Genomic DNA, 23,109 nt, shown 5'->3' on the forward strand with positions numbered 1-23,109 from the left:
ATTGTTTTGATCAAGCCTTTGAACAGAATTGACTCAAAAGAATGAATCATTCGCGAATGGGCATCGCTCATTGCCCAGAGAAAAGTAGACGGCGCGTTTGGAATAAACTGAAGCATTTATAACATTTATTGCATTAAGATAAAGTAACGAGAGGGGCGTCCCCCACAGTAACGAAGTAAAAGTACAGATTTTTCCCAAAAAAATTACTCAAGTAAGAGTATAAAGTACCCATCTTTAAATATACTCCGAAAAGTATTAGTTACCCCGAAAAATTACTCAAGTAAATGTAACGAAGTAAATGTAACTCGTTACTACCCACCTCTGCTTGTTTGTGGAGTAGATGAGCCTTTGTTGGTGGCAAATGAAGAATTCAGAAAAATATCAGAGGCTATTCTGCAAAATACAAACTTCCCATCATCACCAGATGGGTCTTTGGCGGCTTACCTCATGTTGGTGGAGAAATTCACCACAGTCCTTCAAACAAGAGGCACTCCCATTCCATCCACATTTGCAGAGGCAAATGAAATATACCAACTGCTGGCCAATGAGACAGGGACTTTTTAACTGCTCATCAACAAAATAAATACATATAAAGGGACCAAATTATTAAAAAAGTGCTACAAATGAAGATGCAAAACATGTTTAATGATGTGAACATACATTGAAACAAATAATGAAACATACCAGCAGTGTTAGACAGAGAGAGAGAAAGGCTGTGATTATAATGTTAACATTTTACCAACATTGGTTTTTGTACTACAAACTGAAATGACAACTTGCACAGTCCATGTGATAATCTGTAACATTTACCATTCGTAACCATAACGGCTCTTTAAATCTGGCCCCTCCACTGTTTTTAGGGACAGCACCACAGAGGAAGCTTCAGGTCTCGATGCTACATCATAGTGTAACATTGTACCAATAAACTGGTACTTGTCACTCAGATGTTGTAAAGCATGTGGTGGCACCTTTTTGGCCATTAGACTGCACAACTCTCTTTGGTTTTTCACTGTCCATGGCACTGATTTCGTGAAAATCTCCAGGTATGTTGCTCCCAGAGACCAGATGTCAGAACTTCTGGAAGCCTGTTCAAATTCAACCAGACACTCTGGGGCCATATAAAGAAAGGTTCCACCCATTGGCCCTATTCCTCCTCCAGTAAGTCTGCTTCCTTGTCGTAGTACAACCGTGTCTCTGATGTTGGCAAGGCCCCAGTCTGTCAGTACAGCCTTTTTTGAGAACTGGTCGATCTGTTAATAGTATCAAAATAGGTTTTAAATCATTAAATGTATATGTTTTTACATATACTTACTATAGAAAAAAGTCTTACCAAAATATTGGGTGGCTTTAAATCTTGATGGATGACATTTTTGGAATGGATGTACTCAATGGCCATCGAGATGTCGAGGGCAACAAAATAACTGTCATCTCCTTCAAGCTAAAAAAAAAATTACAATTGAAATTTGAATAACAGACTTATGAAAGAGTTTGAAAGAGTTATATTTCACCAAAGATGGAGATACACGCACAACACAGCATAATCTTCACAAAAAAAAATAAAAAATCAAACTACCAAGAGACAATTTTGTTAAGGTTATGTTGCCTGATTTGCTTTACTATTAGAAAACAATAACACATGTACAGTTATCATTATATTTATAAATAATTGTTGCCTACTGACATATGCATGAAAAAGATTGTGAAGATAACTCTGCTACATTTATTGGTAACACTTTACAATAAGGTAATTTGTTACCATTAGTTAATGTATTAACTAACATGAACTAACAATGAACAGTACGTTTACAGTAGTTCACAGTGCATTAACTAATGTTAACAAATACAACTTTTGATTTTAATAATGCATTAGTACATGTTGAAATTAACATTAAGATCTATAAATGCTATAGAACTATTGTTCATTGTTAGTTCATGTTAACTAAATACTGTTATCCACTATTAACTAATGAACCTTATTGTAAAGTGTTACATTTTAATTAATAAAAGAGAATAAGGTAACAGAGTGTGGATCTCCCTCTCATATTTTGATTTGGCATTTTAAGTATTAGCAATTAAATATTAAGACAATTTTTCACAAATGTTACATGAAAAATATGATTTTTATTTATTTTACCTTAACACAAGAATTGTCATTGTGTAGTGCATCCTCCAGGGTTGTGCCGTGTATATACTCATTGGCCAGCAGGAAGGCATTGTCAGTGCGGGCTGCAGCCATGAGTCGAACAATATTGGGGTGGCTCAGTCTGCTATAAAATACAATGAAATGTTACAGGCATTTAGCAAATTATAAAGTAAATCTTAAATGACAACAATATAACTAGATCATGGTAGAAATGCACTGTTGTTATTCCTAACTGTTCAGTTCTCCCCAAATGTTAATATAAGATCAAATTAAAATTTATTATAAGATCGAATTAATCTTACAGTGAGACCAGAATCTCGTGCTGGATATCTTGGTCTGGAAGTCCTGCAGTGCCATAGAGAATATTTTTAATGGCAGCAGGGGTGCCCTGAAAGTAGCCTCTATACACTCTTCCAAATGCACCTTCACCCAGCAGGTTCTCTTCTTTGAAATGGATTTGCGACTCGTCCACATATGGGAGGCGCGGAACATACACTATATTTAATAAAGTTGAGATTTGAGAAAAAAAAAACTGCTATTATTTCATGCATTTAAAGAATATATCCACTTTAATCCTAATTAACAAAAAATATTGTAAACTTATGTGTTATGGTTGGCAATATTACTTACATGATGGTAATATGGTTACAACATTTGACGACACATATAACACTTGATTTTGTGGACATCTATCTTTTTCTGCAGATCCTATGCCTTCCTGGATGGGTTTCTCTGCAACAAGTTCTGGAGGAGTGTACCCACTTGCACTTTGCTCTGAAAAATCAATTAGACTGCTTTAAAATTAACATTCTGCCATGATTTAATCACCCTTGTGCTGTTGCATATGGTATTATTATTTCCACATAAGACACAAAAGGAAAAAGTAACATTTGTAACAATGTTTATAACATTTTCTACACAAGGTACAGTTCATTATGACCAAATATGTCAAGCTCCAGAAGGACAAAAAGTAGACATACACACAATTTATAAAGTATATTTAAAGTATTCTGGGTTCAGTTACAGGCATTAGTTTTTATGCAATACTAAATTTTATGCAATGATAAATATTCATGTTTTTCACCATTACACTTAGTGGTAAATAAGTAATCCCACATATAAACTATAAAATTATGGAAGTTTCTGACCAGGAGTAGCAGTTACAATACAACAGTGGACTGAATTAAAGTAAATCATGAGCTAATTTTGTAATCTCACAGACCGCAATCCTTTTCAAAGTTTTATGTTGCTATGTCCATTACTTAAAATTATGTAAACTGTCTTGACAGTGGCAAAACTAACTAATGAAATGCATGATTTATGCATATAATGGAAATGCATGACAATTTAACTACTGTTTACAAATTTGGAGGTTTACAAACCTTAAGAATAAACATTGTAACTAAATTAAACACATTAAGGAATGACAAATGTAATGTAATATAATAGTTTTTTTTTTTTTGTGATAAATGCACTAATTTTCATTATTCTTAAAATCTTGACATTTATTGAAGCATAGTCAAAAAGCATGTTGTTGATTATCTTTGTGTAAAGAAATAAGGACCTTTTTGAATATTCAAAATGGAAAATAACCATTGACCAAGATTCGTCTTGATCTAGTTTTTCTTCCACATTAAAAGTGGAAGCTGGACATTTTTTGGAGCTGGACATCCATGGTTAGTGTAATCTGTAATTCATATCAAATTTTCATTTGGGGTGAAGTAACCCTTAAATGATTTACCAGCACTAGTAAATCTCACTGCAACTGGTGAGTCTGAATTTGGATCAGCATGTAATGTTGGTCTGTCTGTTTGAATGAATGCACTGTATGCATGTATGTAAAGTGATCTTTCTGAACCTGGAACTTGATCAGCGCTTTCTGATCTCCCAGCATGCTGGCCTGAACCTAACCCCCTCACTACACTTTGGTCTGTACATCTTCCTAAACTTCTGGATCTCTTTGGTTGGAAATCCTACAAACAACCATCAAGATCATCAGTGTTATCTAAACATCCAAATATTCAACAGTAATATTTTAGTAAGACTTTACTTAAAAATATAAATTGGTAAACTGAAGTTACCATAGATGAGTCCACTTCACTTTCACCAATTCCTGAGAAAAGAAGAGAGTGATATATAAATAAATGGAACACATACTAAACAATATCATTAATGAGCAACTGTATTACAAAACATACACGGAACTTAAAAAGTGTCATCAAAAATCATGGTACATACCTGATATTGAGCTGCTATCATCAAGGCAAATGACATCTGTAGATACAACATGCAATTGGTACTGTATTAGCACAAGAGCAAGTTTATAACACATACATGCCATGTAATTTCAACATTACAATACCCATTTCTCTACGTCCAATGTAAAATGTTCGCTTCCAAACGTTTGGGATCTCTGCCACGGATTCAAATTCCTGATGGAACTGTTCCTTTGTCCACCTCGTCCCATCTGCTTGGCAGAGAGTAAACACACTCCCCTCTCTCTCGTCTGTCCAAAATGTCTCCTGGCCAAGTTTTAGGAGCTCATCATACCCCTCAGTGCCTGTGACAATTATACGTGGCGGGGCCTCTTCAAGGATGATTTTTTGATATCTTCCTGGTTTTTTAGCAGTTCTTGGTTTCCACTCCATGGGAGCCATTTTTATCTCGGAACAAGAGAAATAATAAGTTGGTCCAAGTGTTGTTAAATCATGTTAAATTTTCAATGTTAAATACAAATCAAAGTAAATTTTGGACTTCGATGTGTTTAGATTTCTGCAGGTCTGACCCAAGTTTGGTGTTTCTAGCTTGAAAGCCCTAGGACTAGTTAGAGTCAGAAATTTTAGTCTCAGCAAAAGAATAATAATCATTTTAATTAGCAATTCAGTAGTTTGGCTTGAGAAAGCTAACTAATATTAATAAAATGTCTAAGCAGTAGTTCAGTCAGTTGGCTTTTTCAAGCCCACTTAATAATTGCCCCAACCTTGTTGTTTACCTTTAAAAGGGGTTTTCCTTTTTGACGGAGGGGAAACTGGCATTTCTTCACTTGTGGTTTTATTAATTGTTTTGCCTTGGTAAAAACTTGTGCTGCATCTGTAATACAGACATATGATTTCCATTAAACAATCATTTTGAAATGAAAGAACTGGCAACGAAGTAAACAAAACAACACTTTTATAATGACAGATTGACTTTCAACTGACTTTTTTTTTTTCTTTTTTACCAGGGTATAGAAACATGTGTGTTTATCGTCTTGGTCTTTTATTCAAAGTAATCACCAAAGATGTATCAATTGATCATTTTTTAAAAGTGAAAAAATATAAAAAGTTTTCAAACAATTATTTGTTTACCAAATATATTTGTGTCTATAATATTTCAATCCCTCTTTTTTCCCAAAGTAACAGCTATGAATCTTCTGCTATGCATAATGACGAATGCATGACAAGGTATCTGAGACTATTCCTCCTTTCTTCAGATTCAGAGGTCTATGCTACTGGGCTCTCCTCATCAGGTCATCCCACAGGTTTTAAATGTTAAATTCAGAATGATGAAAAAGCATGCCATGACCTCTTTAAAAGTTGAAGACTAGGCCCACTTTGCACATATTTACAAAGGGTGACAACATTTCTGTAGGACACTGTACGTTTTTGTCATCTTACCCATGAATGCCTTCGGATTTTTTGTTTTGCTGGTCTCTAGAATGTTAAAGAGAAAAACAAAGTATATAGAAGAAAATTAATTTAATGAATATAAGTCTTGCCAATCTGTAAAGATAAAAAACAGAATACCTGATGTTCCTTCTGCACCACGTTCAAGCAATAAATCCTTTACTCTGGCATCAAAGCCCTTTTGAGTAATCTCATCTACAAATCAGGCAAAACAGAAGTGAATAAAACTAGCAGAAGTTTCCAAACCATGTATATGTGGTGATACACTGTATCTAATATAATTTCATTATTACAACAGAGAGCCCTTTACATACCATTATCCAGTTGTTGTCTGAGAGTTTCATACACCTTCAACCTTTCCATATTTCTGTTCTGAAAGACGTTATAATACAATAATGATGTTAGCATACTACCAGTGGTGGAAAGATTCACTGAGCGGTCTGTAGTTTGCGGAAAGTGGGGAGTACTTTTACTGATCTTTTACTTCAAGAGTGTGAAGAACCAGCATGTCTTCTCCTTCATACCAAGGGGCAAGGTCAGGGCCATCACTAGTACTACTCAATTTCCTTTTTATTAAGCGAAATCAATGTATGTAATTAGTTTTTAAAGGTTTTATTATTAGGTATTTATTATTTAAATTTGTAACAAACAAATGTACAGACTACAGAGGTCCTATTTTAGATTACTGGCCAACAGAACATTCTCAACACAACCTCAGAGAACAGTTAAAAAGGGCTTATTCAAAAAATAGTTATTAGAAATTGTATTACAATAATCCTTCATATTACCATGAATAAAAATATATTAAAGAACATGTATGCATTTGGCAAAAAGGTTTTGTTGACGACCCCTTACGAAAATTAACCACGGTTTTATACTAGTAAAACTAATACAAGTGCAGCTCTTTCTTGCTTCTCTTTGTGAGCAGGTGTGTAATTTACATTAAGATCTTAATTAAAATCTTACAATTTACATTAAAATCTTTCCTTTCGTTTCCAAACAAAACAAACATATACAGTATAAGTGTCCCTGAACTTTGTAAAAAGATGATCCGTTTACCATCTTTACTGAAAAACAAGAATTACACTGGCAATTTTTCTTGCTTTTTTTTTTTTTCCTATAGAACACCTTACAAGGACTTTGCTTCTACTACTACTACTTGTTTCGGCTGGAAACTAGCGACCTCTCCTGGTTGGATTTAGTAATAACATCATAATCTCAACGCAATTTTTCCATTACTTACGTTTCACGTTTTACAATTGATTTAAAGAAATTGCGGGCCGCCAGTTGCCCATCCCTGTTTTAGATGTATGTACATATAAATACTTCTATTATGTAAAATTGTATAAAATAAATACTTATTTTCCGGACCCAATTACTCACTTTGATTGGCTAGGTAGCTGATTAACTGACAAATTGTATTGTTTTAAAAATGTTTAAATACTACAATCACATTTTAAACAAGCAGTCTAACTGTTAATAGCTCAAAAGAATTCGTTTTAATTTTACTACACTTTGCCAACATAAAAGCTCGCTAGTTGCAATATGGCTAACTAACTTTTTAAACGTGCACTAAGACTCTCGAAATGCATGTTCTCGTCTGTATATAACTTAATTAGTGTAACATTTGAATAAAACTGTTAAAATATAATATATCAGATGCGGCTTACCTCCTTTTGCCATCCATCAACCGTTTCATACACTTCCTCTGAACCGCGTGCGTGTGACGTCACATGGGGCGGGGCTACGCGATAGTCCACCTGAGTCCGTTTCGTCTGATGCCTTTTGGTCTGAGTCCGTTTGGTCTGAGTCCGTTTCGTCTGATGCCTTTTGGTCTGAGTCCGTTTGGTCTGATGCCTTTTGGTCTGAGTCCGTTTCGTCTGATGCCTAATTGTATGAGACCTGACACCTGATGTCGTTTTTCCTGAGACCTGAAGCTTTTCAGTCTGAGGCGCGATGCCGTTTTGTCCAATGACTGAAGCCTTTTAGTCTGAGGCATGACGCCTTTTCATTTAATGACTGAGGTCTGAGGATGTCCTAAAATGTACACCGTACCGGTGTCTCCATGCAATTTAACTGGTTACCCTGTGATCTGGTGACCAACTTCCTGGTTCAGGTCTGATATTCTTGCGCTGCGGCATCCTGAAAAGTTGAGATGTTTTCAACTCGATGCGGAGCGGACGCACCTGAGAAGAAAAAAAAAAAAAAAAAAAAGACGTGATGGGTGAACGGCCCCTTAAAAGACAGCGCGCCACGAGACAACAGTCACAAACCACCGAGCTACCCAGAATCAGCTCCAGATCTCTGGAAACCATGCTAAACCCTGCAGAACCATGACTACATTCTATGGTCATGATGCTAAAGAACATTTCACGACGTCTCAGACAACGGTAAATTTATGGCTACCGTGGTTTAATTATAAATGCTGTCATAAACTCATATTTACAATAGTAAAATAATTTTTTGCCTCTTATTTTATACTGTAAAAAAAAAAAAAACTTCCTCCACATTGGTTGAAAATGAACAAAGGTTGAAAATGTTACTAACCTGTCTACTCTTCCCACAGTCAAGGAGGGCGAACTCAGGGCCCAGTGGTTAGAGAGTGGACTCCTAACCCTAGGGTTGTGGGTTCGAGTCACGGCCCGGCCATGCCATGACTGAGGTGTCCTTGAGCAGGGCACCGAACCCCCAGCTGCACCCTGGGCACCGCAGCATAAATGGTTGCCCACTGCTCCGGGTGTGCGTTCACGGTGTGTGCGCGTTCACTGCCGTGTGTGCACTTGGATGGGTTAAATGCAGAGCTGCTTCCACAGGAGCCTTTTCCATATCTCCCCATTGCCGCAGCAGTGTCTGCTCCCGCAGGAGCCTTTTCCATATCTCCCCATTGCCGCAGCAGTGTCTGCTCCCGCAGGAGCCTCTTTTGTATCTCCTCACTGCCGCAGCAGTGTCTGCTCCCGCAGGAGCCTCTTTTGTATCTCCTCACTGCCGCAGCAGTGTCTGCTCCCGCAGGAGCCTTTTCTGTACCTCCCCCAGATACAAAAAAAAAAAAAAAAAAAAAAAAAACAAAGTCATCATGTTAAGCCATTTCACTGAAATAAGCTGTTCAGTTTTCACAATAAGCGACGTGAATTTCAACAAGGGTTTATGATCAGCTTTGATGCCCCACATTCCCAGTCGCATTAGCCTCTGCACAATACGCCGTTTTCAAACATAATAAAAAATTTTAATTTAAAAGTCTCTCAGTCTCTCAGCGGACGCAGTAAATATTTATTCGTTTCCACTGTCCGTCCAGCGAGCACGAGTCTCTCAGCGGACGCAGTAAATATTTATTCGTTTCCACTGCCCGTCCAGCGAGCACGAGTCTCTCAACGGACGCAGTAAATATTTATTTGTTTCCACTGTCCGTCCAGCGAGCACCAGTCTCTCAGCGGACGCAGTAAATATTATTCGTTTCCACTGTCCGTCCAGCGAGCACCAGTCTCTCAGCGGACGCAGTAAATATTATTCGTTTCCACTGTCCGTCCAGCGAGCACCAGTCTCTCAGCGGACGCAGTAAATATTATTCGTTTCCACTGTCCGTCCAGCGAGCACCAGTCTCTCAGCGGACGCAGTAAATATTTATTCGTTTCCACTGCCCGTCCAGCGAGCACGAGTCTCTCAACGGACGCAGTAAATATTTATTTGTTTCCACTGTCCGTCCAGCGAGCACCAGTCTCTCAGCGGACGCAGTAAATATTATTCGTTTCCACTGTCCGTCCAGCGAGCACCAGTCTCTCAGCGGACGCAGTAAATATTATTCGTTTCCACTGTCCGTCCAGCGAGCACGAGTCTCTCAACGGACGCAGTAAATATTTATTTGTTTCCACTGCCCGTCCAGCGAGCACCAGTCTCTCAACGGACGCAGTAAATATTTATTCGTTTCCACTGCCCGTCCAGCGAGCACCAGTCTCTCAACGGACGCAGTAAATATTTATTCGTTTCCACTGTCCGTCCAGCGAGCACCAGTCTCTCAGCGGACGCAGTAAATATTTATCCGTTTCCACTGTCCGTCCAGCGAGCACCAGTCTCTCAGCGGACGCAGTAAATATTATTCGTTTCCACTGTCCGTCCAGCGAGCACCAGTCTCTCAGCGGACGCAGTAAATATTCATCCGTTTCCACTGTCCGTCCAGCGAGCACGAGTCTCTCAACGGACGCAGTAAATATTTATTTGTTTCCACTGCCCGTCCAGCGAGCACGAGTCTCTCAGCGGACGCAGTAAATATTTATCCGTTTCCACTGTCCGTCCAGCGAGCACCAGTCTCTCAGCGGACGCAGTAAATATTCATCCGTTTCCACTGTCCGTCCAGCGAGCACCAGTCTCTCAGCGGACGCAGTAAATATTCATCCGTTTCCACTGTCCGTCCAGCGAGCACCGTCTCTCAGCGGACGCAGTAAATATTTATCCGCTTCCACTGCCCGTCCAGCGAGCACCAGTCTCTCAGCGGACGCAGTAAATATTTATTAGTTTCCACTGCCCGTCCAGCGAGCACCAGTCTCTCAGCGGACGCAGTAAATATTTATCCGTTTCCACTGTCCGTCCAGCGAGCACCAGTCTCTCAGCGGACGCAGTAAATATTATTCGTTTCCACTGTCCGTCCAGCGAGCACCAGTCTCTCAGCGGACGCAGTAAATATTCATCCGTTTCCACTGTCCGTCCAGCGAGCACGAGTCTCTCAACGGACGCAGTAAATATTTATTTGTTTCCACTGCCCGTCCAGCGAGCACGAGTCTCTCAGCGGACGCAGTAAATATTTATCCGTTTCCACTGTCCGTCCAGCGAGCACCAGTCTCTCAGCGGACGCAGTAAATATTCATCCGTTTCCACTGTCCGTCCAGCGAGCACCAGTCTCTCAGCGGACGCAGTAAATATTCATCCGTTTCCACTGTCCGTCCAGCGAGCACCGTCTCTCAGCGGACGCAGTAAATATTTATCCGCTTCCACTGCCCGTCCAGCGAGCACCAGTCTCTCAGCGGACGCAGTAAATATTTATTAGTTTCCACTGTCCGTCCAGCGAGCACCAGTCTCTCAGCGGACGCAGTAAATATTTATCCGTTTCCACTGTCCGTCCAGCGAGCACTAGTCTCTCAGAGGACGCAGTAAATATTTATCCGTTTCCACTGTCCGTCCAGCGAGCACCAGTCTCTCAGAGGACGCAGTAAATATTTATCCGTTTCCACTGTCCGTCCAGCGAGCACCAGTCTCTCAGAGGACGCAGTAAATATTTATTCGTTTCCACTGTCCGTCCAGCGAGCACGAGTCTCTCAACGGACGCAGTAAATATTTATTTGTTTCCACTGTCCGTCCAGCGAGCACGAGTCTCTCAACGGACGCAGTAAATATTTATTTGTTTCCACTGCCCGTCCAGCGAGCACGAGTCTCTCAGAGGACGCAGTAAATATTTATTTGTTTCCACTGTCCGTCCAGCGAGAACGAGTCTCTCAGCGGACGCAGTAAATATTTATTCGTTTCCACTGTCCGTCCAGCGAGAACGAGTCTCTCAGCGGACGCAGTAAATATTTATTCGTTTCCACTGCCCGTCCAGCGAGCACCAGTCTCTCAGCGGACGCAGTAAATATTTATCCGTTTCCACTGTCCGTCCAGCGAGCACGAGTCTCTCAACGGACGCAGTAAATATTTATTTGTTTCCACTGTCCGTCCAGCGAGCACGAGTCTCTCAACGGACGCAGTAAATATTTATTTGTTTCCACTGCCCGTCCAGCGAGCACGAGTCTCTCAGCGGACGCAGTCAATATTTATCTGTTTCCACTGCCCGTCCAGCGAGCACTAGTCTCTCAGCGGACGCAGTAAATATTTATCTGTTTCCACTGCCCGTCCAGCGAGCACCGTCTCTCAGCGGACGCAGTAAATATTTATCTGTTTCCACTGCCCGTCCAGCGAGCACGAGTCTCTCAGCGGACGCAGTAAATATTTATTTGTTTCCACTGCCCGTCCAGCGAGCACGAGTCTCTCAGCGGACGCAGTCAATATTTATCTGTTTCCACTGCCCGTCCAGCGAGCACTAGTCTCTCAGCGGACGCAGTAAATATTTATTCGTTTCCACTGCCCGTCCAGCGAGCACCAGTCTCTCAGCGGACGCAGTAAATATTTATCTGTTTCCACTGCCCGTCCAGCGAGCACTAGTCTCTCAGCGGACGCAGTAAATATTTATTCGTTTCCACTGCCCGTCCAGCGAGCACCAGTCTCTCAGCGGACGCAGTAAATATTTATCTGTTTCCACTGCCCGTCCAGCGAGCACTAGTCTCTCAGCGGACGCAGTAAATATTTATTCGTTTCCACTGCCCGTCCAGCGAGCACCAGTCTCTCAGCGGACGCAGTAAATATTTATCTGTTTCCACTGCCCGTCCAGCGAGCACGAGTCTCTCAGCGGACGCAGTAAATATTTATTTGTTTCCACTGTCCGTCCAGCGAGCACTAGTCTCTCAGCGGACGCAGTAAATATTTATCTGTTTCCACTGCCCGTCCAGCGAGCACGAGTCTCTCAGCGGACGCAGTAAATATTTATTTGTTTCCACTGCCCGTCCAGCGAGCACGAGTCTCTCAGCGGACGCAGTCAATATTTATCTGTTTCCACTGCCCGTCCAGCGAGAACGAGTCTCTCAGCGGACGCAGTAAATATTTATTCGTTTCCACTGCCCGTCCAGCGAGCACCAGTCTCTCAGCGGACGCAGTAAATATTTATTCATTCCACTGTCCGTCCAGCGAGCCTCAGTCTCCCAGCGGACCCAGTAAATATCTATTTTTCATTATTATTTTTCTTTCCTCTGTCTGTCCAGCGAGCCTCAGCCTCCCAGCGGACACAGAAAATACCTATTTGTCTCCTCCATCAGTCCGCGAGCACTAGTCTCCGAGCGGACTCAATAACATCTATTTTTCCACTGTTTGTCCAGCGAGCACTAGTCTCCCAGCGGACGCAGAAATATCCATTGATTCCCCTGTCCGTCCAGCGAGCGCTAGTCTCTCAGCGGATGCAGTAATTATCTAATTCCTTCTACCTGTCCATTGGGCCTCAGTCTCCAAGGGGACACCGTAAATACATATTTTTTCCTCTGCCTGTCCAGCGAGCACTAGTCTCTCAGCGGACGCAGTATGCATCCATCTCTTCCTGTTCTTCGTCCAGCGAGCCTCAGTCTCCCAGCGGACGCAGTAATATCTATTGGTTTCCTCTGTCTGTCCAACGAGCACTAGTGTCCCAGTGGACGCTGTAAATACCTATTCATTCCTCTACCCGTCCAGCGAGCCTCAGTCTCCCAGTGGACGCAGTATGCATCCATCTCTTTCTGTTCTTCATCCAGCGAGCCAGTCTTCCAGCGGATGCAGGAATATAATTTGTTTCCTCTATCTGTCCAGCGAGCCTCAGCCTCCCAGCGGATACATTACGCATCTAGTCAATATATCATTACACCTCGCAGGCAGACGGTGGAGCCCGTCTTCCCGACACCGTAACTGCTTCTTCCTCAACTATTAACCAACAGGACCTGCCTGCTCCTCTACTTCTGCCAGAGGCAATGCGAGATCTCCTGGTCAAACGACCATACTTCTAAAAACGTCAGCCCGCCAAATCTCTGCGTTTTGGGGGGTTCGTAGTCTGGCGGCTGTCCTTTTGCTCTCTTGTTTTTGGGGGGAGTACTCTGGGTTCGGGCCACATCCCGAGCTCGGAGCCCTCCACCCGGACAGCACGCCAAATACGCATAAACTTACGGTATTAATATACGTAGATGTGAACTCGTGAAATGCATGCTCCTGGGAGCATTTTAGGCAGAATTGGTCACTTTTGCATGAAAAGTTACATTGCCACTAGAAATATGCTATTCTCACTCAGAAACGCTGTTCTGAGCTAGATATGCTTTAAAACAGCTAGTTTCATCATATGCATGCTCCTGGGAGCATTTTAGGCAGAATTGGTCACTTTTGCATGAAAAGTTACATTGCCACTAGAAATTTGCTATTCTCACTCAGAAACGCTGTTCAACATATGCATGCTCCTGGGAGCATTTTAGGCAGAATTGGTCACTTTTGCATGAAAAGTTACATTGCCACTAGAAACATGCTATTCTCACTCAGAAACGCTGTTCTGAGCTAGATATGCTTTAAAACTGCTAGTTTCATCATATGCATGCTCCTGGGAGCATTTTAGGCAGAATTGGTCACTTTTGCATGAAAAGTTACATTGCCACTAGAAATATGCTATTCTCACTCAGAAACGCTGTTCTGAGCTAGATATGCTTTAAAACAGCTAGTTTCATCATATGCATGCTCCTGGGAGCATTTTAGGCAGAATTGGTCACTTTTGCATGAAAAGTTACATTGCCACTAGAAATATGCTATTCTCACTCAGAAACGCTGTTCTGAGCTAGATATGCTTTAAAACAGCTAGTTTCATCATATGCATGCTCCTGGGAGCATTTTAGGCAGAATTGGTCACTTTTGCATGAAAAGTTACATTGCCACTAGAAATATGCTATTCTCACTCAGAAACGCTGTTCTGAGCTAGATATGCTTTAAAACAGCTAGTTTCATCATATGCATGCTCCTGGGAGCATTTTAGGCAGAATTGGTCACTTTTGCATGAAAAGTTACATTGCCACTAGAAATATGCTATTCTCACTCAGAAACGCTGTTCTGAGCTAGATATGCTTTAAAACAGCTAGTTTCATCATATGCATGCTCCTGGGAGCATTTTAGGCAGAATTGGTCACTTTTGCATGAAAAGTTACATTGCCACTAGAAATATGCTATTCTCACTCAGAAACGCTGTTCTAAGCTAGATATGCTTTAAAACAGCTAGTTTCATCATTTGCATGCTCCTGGGAGCATTTTAGGCAGAATTGGTCACTTTTGCATGAAAAGTTACATTGCCACTAGAAATATGCTATTCTCACTCAGAAACGCTGTTCTGAGCTAGATATGCTTTAAAACAGTTAGTTTCATCATATGCATGCTCCTGGGAGCATTTTAGGCAGAATTGGTCACTTTTGCATGAAAAGTTACATTGCCACTAGAAAAATTAAATTGAGCTCAGAGAAGAAAACATTTATTTTACACAAATCATGCCTGAAGAAGACACAGAAAGTTGTCGAGATTTTAAACTATATACAAGTACACAAGCCTTTTATCGCGACGTTTCGACAACCTTCTGTGTCTTCTTCAGGCATGACTTGTGTAAAATACATATTTTCTACACTGAACTCAATTTAATTTTTTAATTTTAGTGTTTTAGTGTACACTTTTTTGTGTTACTAACTTCACAGACCCATTTATTTATGTTTCACTTTCACACACTTATTTGTGTTTTTAGCACCCCTTTGTTTTATTTTACAACACATATTAATCCACATGACCATCACAATAATCCACAAGTAATCCACATGACTCCAGTCCATCAATTAACGTCATGTGAAGCAAAAAGCTGTTCTAACTCTCATTCTGACGGCACCCATTCAGTCCAGAAAATCCATTGCTGTAATGCAAATTTTCTCCAAATGAGTCCGTTTTTCAGCAACTTTTGAGGAATATTCCTTTAATTACACAAGTTTTAGAATTTAAATGAGTTAACACTAACCAGTTGGATTGCAGTCATGAGGAGGAGGACCCTCAGTGTGTCCCCTTGTCAGCAATGTGGGGGATGTTTGGACCTCTATGTGTTGTACACCCTTTTTGGGGCGCACAGAGACTTGTGAAGGTATTAGAGAAGGAGGGCCCTGGAATCGAGTAGGGGGAGCTACTGTAGCAGTTGGGGGTCTGGAGGCTGCTACTTGCGCATATGTGCGAGGGCCCGCTGGTCCCTGATTTCCTGGGCTTTGTGGATGTGGCACTGTTTCCTCCTCAAACAATTCAGCTGTGATAAGAGCTTCTGCTTGTTCTACAGTGTCTGCGTTCACTTTGCCACCATAATTTTTCTCTGCACAGGAAGAGGCCACCTCGAAGGCCCGAGGCCAATTTGTTTATTTTTGAATTTTTAATTTTTTTTTATATTTTAGGCAAAAACAAATCGTTCAAAGTTAATGATGGATTCTTTTATTACAAACACACAGATTTTTGCTTCACATGACGTTAATTGATGGACTGGGGTCATGTGGATTACTTGTGGATTATTGTGATGGTCATGTGGATTAATATGTGTTGTAAAATAAAACAAAGGGGTGCTAAAAACACAAATAAGTGTGTGAAAGTAAAAAAAAAATGGGTCTGTGAAGATAGTAACACAAAAAAGTGTACACTAAAACAAAAAAATTTAACTTATTAGAGTGTGTAAGGGAAGATGAAAGAGTGCTTAAATTCAAAAAATGCACTTTTAAGTGCTTGATATATTCAAAGAAAAGGCTCTGAAAAATTTGAAAATTCAAAAATAAACAAATTGGCCTCGGCCTTCGAGGTGGCCTCTTCCTGGGCAGAGAAAAATTATGGGGGCAAAGTGAACGCAGACACTGTACACTTACACACTCTAATAAATTTATTTTTTTTGTTTTAGTGTACACTTTTTTGTGTTACTATCTTCACAGACCTTTAGTTCATGCTTCAGCTTTTTTAACCTTATATTATAGTTTTTTGTTTCCATTCATTAATTATTGCAATATTGTCTGGGCAGCTACCTATCCTACCTACTTGAAGAAATTAATAGTCATACAGAAGAAATATCTTAGATTTATTTCTCATTCAAATAGATATGCACCTTCGGCACCCCTTTATAATAAATTTAAAGTTCTCCCTATTGATAAGGTAAATATTTATCAAACATGTTTACTTATGCATAAGTTTATATATAGGAAACAAGATCTACCAGACTCTTTTCAGAGTTTGTTTATCCCTATCTCACATGTACACTCATTTCAAACTAGACATAGCAATAATAATTTACTCTTACCATACACACGAACTACAAGACATCAATTTAATATTTCTTTTAGAGGTCCTAAGCTCTGGAGTGATTTAAGTCCATTGTTGCGATCAATGTCCTCTTATTCTGCTTTTAAAAAGCATTTGAAGCGACTACTATTGCCAGCCTGACGCCTTTATGTAGTCTTTTCTAGGTATTGCTTTCTAGGTATAGCTCAGAACAGCGTTTCTGAGTGAGAATAGCATATTTCTAGTGGCAATGTAACTTTTCATGTAAAAGTGACCAATTCTGCCTAAAAACTAAAAGCAAAATCACCCAATTGCAGTTTATCCCATTTTCCAAAATTCATAAAAAGTGTTCCTTTATAGGTTAGCTCATTCTTTTAATGTATATGTATTTAGAATGACCCAGTATATGTATTTAGAGTGCCCAGAAGCGGGCAATTTTTTGCAGGGCTGTTTTACCCAGGGTTGTTCTGGGTAGGGTTAGTGCCTGTCCGAGACTGGTCAGTACATGGACAATAAGGAGAGGGTTGAAATGGTTAGGTTTAGGTGCTGGTAGGGGTTGTTTGTCACATGGTGAAGATGTCTGACTCTGACTCTGAATCTCATATATTAACTCGCTCTTTTGGGACATTTTCACAGTTCCCTTGTCTGAATTTTATGAGGTGGAAGAAGTTATTGGACGAGGATATTTCGGCACTGTGCACAAAGGGATCCGTAAGTCTGACGACCAGCAGGTAAATCACTCGTACCTTCACCAACTGTCCCGTAGAGATCAGTGACTTCATCTACTGCTCTTAAAAATAACTTCTTCTTCTGCAGGTCGCCATCAAGTTCATAAAGAAGCTTTCGACAGGCTGTTTTGCAGACAGGTTCATCGCAGTGGTAAGTTGGCATAGAACATTGAAACACAAATAATAATTCTTAATAAATATGAGTGAAAGTCAGCTGATGGTTTGTTGACCTCTTTTCGCCAGCCTGGGGTTTATGAGCCTCTGTTTGCAGAAGTGGCGTTAAACCTCTGGCTGAATCGGCCTCCGTTGAGCCCCTTCATCGTGCACATGCTGGACTGGTTTGAGGAGGAAGATCGGTACATCCTCATCCTGGAGTATTCAGAGCCCAGCAGAGACCTGTACGTATTCGTCTTCAGGGAAAAGCTGAGCGAATCTCAGGCTCGTAGCTTGATGTTCCAGGAGGCGCTCGCAGCCAAGCACTTTCTCGATGGAGGCGTCTTCCACCGGGACATCAAGCTGGACAACTTCATCATCAACACGGCGACGAACCGAGTCCAACTGATAGACTTTGGCTGCGGTGAAGTCGCCGAAACTGGCATTAAGGGGCAGTTCATAGGTGAGTCAGCTTTTTTTGTTAGCATTGAGATTAGCTCTGACTCTAGCTAAGAGAAGATTCGTGGAAATGGAGATTTGTACTGAATATCTCTTTCAGATTCAGCTGATCCTCAGCCGGGCCCGTCCCGCATCAGACCAGCAATCTGTGTCACGGATCCAGCTGAAGGTGGGTCTAGTGTCATATACAATTGCACTTTATCCAATTTTCCAAAATTCATATAAAGTGTTCCTTTATAGGTTAGCTCATTATTTTAATGCATATGTATTCAGAGTGACCCCGACTATCACTATTAATTTTCAAGTTATTTTACTGTATAGTTTTGGAGAAAACTAAAAGCAAATTCACCCAAAACATCGAACTCCATTGTTGCACTTGCACTTTTTACCATTTTTCAAAATTCATATAAAGTGTTCCTTTATAGGTTAGCTCATTCTTTTAATGTATATGTATTCAGAGGGACCCAGACTATCACTGTATTCATTTTCAAGTCATTTTACTGTATAGTTTTGGGGAAAACTAAAAGCAAAATCACCCAATTGCAGTTTATCCCATTTTCCAAAATTCATAAAAAGTGTTCCTTTAATAGGTTAGCTCATTCTTTTAAAACCCCTTTTGCAACAAAATGAGGTCATCTAGTTTGTGGGTGGGCTTAAGGGTCAGCTAGCGATAAAGTGAAGCTAGCAGTAATGGGTCCTGGCCTGTGGAAAACTACTAGGAAGAGCAACTGAAGCTAACCTTGAAATGGCTATAAAATGTGCACAGCCCTCCCCATCTAGGTCTCACTCACTTCACAGGGCAACTTCTGTGTGGTGACGGGGAACTTCTTGCAAGAATAAATCATTTTATAAAATCTAATTTGTTTCAGAGTGTCTCTTACGCAGTGATGATGTTTAAGGAGAATTTTTGCCACAACAGCATCAAACAAAGCTGTGCGGTCCAAGGCACTTCAGTGGGACTTTAAATGGTATTTTTTGGATTGTTTGTTTGTATATGACCTTTGCCTGGATTGTGGATCACCCTTTTGATAAATACTGGATTTGGATTCTCAGCCTTTGTCTCTCAGAACTGTTTGTGACAATTACATGTCTTTTTGAGGCAGATAATTAAAAAATGTGAATTACTTTGAATCTGCATAAAAACAAATGTTAGGCAAAGTTAGATGCTACACTCGTCACAGTTGCTTATTCTATATGAATCTATGGCACAAACAATAAAAGCTCCAGTCTCCTACTAGGACTACAAGATCATGTGATTGCCACGTGGAACAGTCATGTTGTATATCAAGGGCAGGAGCTCACAACATCCCAAGTGTCTAAACAACAACATATATAGTACGCCTGCCCTAAGCTATCTCCATACCACAACATGTAAAGTAACTTTACGAAAATGCCAACGCAACTTTAAGAAAATGTAAAAATAATTAAACAAATGTTTTATCATCTGCAAAACCACTTACTTTTACAGCATCTTGACCACCAATCCAAGTTCGTGTTGTACCAGGCACCATGTTCAGCAGAACATCGTTTTCAGATTTACTGTGCACTGATGCAAGATTTCCACCAAAAGTTTGACAGGACTTCTGTAAAAATGGCAGATTGTTTTTTGATATCAATCAAACTAATTATTTTAGTGTTTTGTAACATTAATAATGGTGAATTAAGTATTCCTTAGCATTGCAGATGTGTTTTTCCCTAAAGGGTCTTCACATTTATGTGTACTATACTATATATATATTTCATTTGTGTGCCACTGCCATTTTACTATGAAGAAGACGAGAGAATAGATGCACATGAATTAAAGTGCTCATGAACTTGCTTTTAAAAAATGTATACTGTTGTCTGAGGTCAACTTCTGACGTTTGTGTGGTTTTTACATATAAAAAAAAAAACATCATAAGGATTAAGTAATAGGCTATTTTCCACCCTGGTTTGGCGCCTAGCTACTGAAACGCTTGGGCATGCTACATTGAAGACTTGGAAGTAAACTTGGATAACAGATTTGCATATTATGAGTTTAAACCCCCATGAGTTCACTTCCCATGTGGAAAAATGGAAACCGCAATGATTCCCCCATACAAATTTGACCCAGAGTCTGATTACGAATCACAGGACAATGAACCAATAACACCTCAAATACAAAGGATACTCCAGCCTTTGACAGCGTGGTAAGTTATCGTTAATTCTGTAGATATCACAGTATATCAAACAATTTGTAACAATGCAATACTAGCACAAATAAAATACATTTTTATCACATTAGTGAGTTGTACCACTCCTGTCGGATCCAATATAGAAGACACAGCATCGTTTTTAATATAATTCTGTCTGCAAATCCAGCCTCGTCTTGTTTACAAAAGAATCCGCGGTGAAATGAACCGAACAAACGCACAATGTCTTACCCACGCGAGCAGGAACTTATAAAGTTTTTTGGAACTTATAAAGGAAATTTGATTGTTTGGTAGTTTGATCCTGTTTAGCGACATGTAGCCCAATGTTATTTACCTATTACATGTCATGTGCAAATCGGTGGGCGGTACTACAGAATTAAGCGTTGGTCTTTCTGACGTCACAGATCTACCATATCGCAGATCCCTTGTTTGATGAGCCAGCTGTCAATAAAAGCTTTTATTTGACTAACAAAGATGTTTTTTATTACAATGACTTTATATATATATCAAAAGTTCAAGGAAAAGTTGATTTTTCAATTCATGACCCTTTTAATAAAGCTATATTTGCTCAAAATGTTGAATTTGTTAGGGCAGTAGTACAGTCTATCTGTAATATCACAGCCTGATCGCCACTTCATGAAATAGGCTGATGGCGCAATAGTGTGCGTTGGGCTAATAAAAAATGTTTAAAACTGAATATTATAGATTTATCACTGAATATTGTGTTGTACTATGTCTACTCTTTAAACAGCATTATGGTCAAATGGAGCTCTATGGCGTAGGCGATGGTGTTTTACTTCGGGCAGAACTGATGGCAGTTTCTTTCAGTTTTTCCCTCTTCGTTTGGCCTAAAGCGATTCTTTGCAGCCTTTAGACACTTACGGCTCTTGCTGATGATGCATCATGACCATACGAGCCTCTGCATGTGCAATCCAATACAAAAAAAAACTTTTTAATTCTATAGATTTTTTTTTCAGTGAACATTATTATGCAACAACCATTTCTATATAGATATATTTTTTATTCGATTTTTACATAATGTTTAGAACTATTTTTATAAGTTTACTACAGAATGTGTTGTGTTGCGAGTGGGTCATTATTCTGAGTGTATTTAAAGATTAAATTATACCCAAAGAAAGGGCATCTAAAACATTTCTTCAAAAACCCTAGAATAACTCATGAGCCAAGATTAAGTGTAGTTACTGATGCAAGTTTGATCATTTCTCATAAGATTTGTAGATTTGTGTTACTTATTTATGTTATACTACTTTTATTATTCAAAGCTTTAAAAAAAAAAAAAAAAAATCAGAATATTTAAAATTAGGGTTCAACAAAATAAAGAGGTGCATAAACCTATGTTGCATAATAATAATAATAATAATAGTGCTGTAAGTACATTACCTCTGCAGCCATCCAGTCCAGTGTTGCTGCGAAGTATTTGACACATTTCAGTCCAAATGCTGACCATCCAGTGGGGCAGCCATCAGCTGTATATATAATATTCAAGAAACAGTGAGAGTTTTTACATACACAATCATCGATTATGCCTAATAATCCAACAACATATAGGTCATTTAAACACTGAATATGGTGGTTATTGGGTTAATGTCATAAACTGTTTAAGTATATAAGAAGAACTTGGAAGAATATAAAATGTATTCTTTGCTCTCACTGTAATAACAATAATTATTTCAATAGTAACCTGCTGCGTCCCCCTGAGAGAATGTCATGAAGAGAAGCAGAAGTGTCAGCTTTTCCATGGTAATCCTGGGAATGAATCAGCAGAAAAGGTCAAATATGTCTGTGCATTAAAAGAAAATGAAAAAAGCTATTTGAAAAGCACAAAAAAAGCACTTAATCAGTATCTTAGGCTTGATTTATAATAATAAAATAATGAAAAATGAAGTCTAATAAATATTAAGACATAAATGTAAATTATACATATTGTTTCACCGGCAGAATTGTATTCACTTAAAGAGACAGTTCAACTCAAAATTTTTAATTGTCATAATTTACTCGCCCTCATATTGTTCCTAAACTGTATGCTTTTCTTTCTTTCGTAACACTACAAGAAGCCGTCAGAGGGGTCCAATTTTGTTTTGAATCGCACCGACTTCCATTCTATGGACATTGAGACATTCCTCAAAATATCCTCTTTTGTGTTTCATGCAAGAAAGAAAATCAGACAGTTTTGAAACGGCATGTACATAAGAATATCATGACATAATTTTCATGTTTGGATGAACATAATCTCATAAAAAAAGTCTAAAGACCTGGAAGTTATAAAACAAAATATACACTGTCTGAATTTTTTTTTTACTGAAATGTAGGGATGTGCTAAATACTTACGTTTATTTCAGAATGTGCCGTCAAAATGTCAAGTAATGCTGCAGTGATGCTCCATGAAGCACTTCTCCCACTTTTATACTATGTCACATGTAAAACACAAGTGGGATAATATTTCAATAAATATTGATCAATTTGGCAAAGATCCTTTTGCACTAGGTATAATTTGAAATTGGGGTGGAGTGCAAAGAGAAATGGATATCAAAGATACCGGATTTTTTTATTTGGATTCTTGCATCAACATGCTGTAGATAAAACCATCCGAGAAATGTAATTATGGTATGTTTGCTCAGTCCAATGAAGCAGTGAGTAAGTTTGTCAGGTTCTAGGAATGAGGACAATCAGCAGAGAGAAGGCAAACAGGGATGGTAGCATCTTGAACTGGATCAGGTTTCTATGGGCAACAAACAATGCCTTTTGCACTTTGTAAGAAACTGTAAGGCGGATGTAGAAAGTCTGAACTGAGAAATGACAACTCGAAGAAACAAAGGACATGGACCTGACCTGTAAACCCGTTTGCAGTTTTTGGTGTTGGGGGA

At 39.6% G+C, this 23,109-nt stretch overlaps 1 protein-coding gene across 1 annotated transcript; it reads right to left on the bottom strand.

The window, feature by feature from the left end:
• Nucleotides 1-624: 624 nt before the first annotated feature.
• Nucleotides 625-22,635, bottom strand: LOC127942763 (uncharacterized). The gene is made up of 18 exons (XM_052538715.1): nucleotides 22,574-22,635; nucleotides 21,927-21,991; nucleotides 21,626-21,711; nucleotides 19,514-19,636; nucleotides 7,479-7,994; nucleotides 6,123-6,180; nucleotides 5,929-6,003; nucleotides 5,800-5,835; nucleotides 5,136-5,233; nucleotides 4,506-4,806; nucleotides 4,382-4,417; nucleotides 4,225-4,256; nucleotides 4,002-4,116; nucleotides 2,774-2,917; nucleotides 2,446-2,638; nucleotides 2,135-2,267; nucleotides 1,331-1,438; nucleotides 625-1,250 (listed from the first exon to the last, which is right to left on the bottom strand). Exons 6-18 carry the CDS (start codon nucleotides 6,169-6,171, stop codon nucleotides 807-809), a joined length of 1,764 nt encoding a protein of 587 aa, XP_052394675.1. The 5' UTR covers nucleotides 6,172-6,180; nucleotides 7,479-7,994; nucleotides 19,514-19,636; nucleotides 21,626-21,711; nucleotides 21,927-21,991; nucleotides 22,574-22,635; the 3' UTR covers nucleotides 625-806.
• Nucleotides 22,636-23,109: the final 474 nt, after the last annotated feature.

The sequence above is a fragment of the Carassius gibelio genome, chromosome A22 (genome assembly GCF_023724105.1).
Source record: "Carassius gibelio isolate Cgi1373 ecotype wild population from Czech Republic chromosome A22, carGib1.2-hapl.c, whole genome shotgun sequence".
NCBI classification, from domain to species: Eukaryota; Metazoa; Chordata; class Actinopteri; order Cypriniformes; family Cyprinidae; genus Carassius; species Carassius gibelio.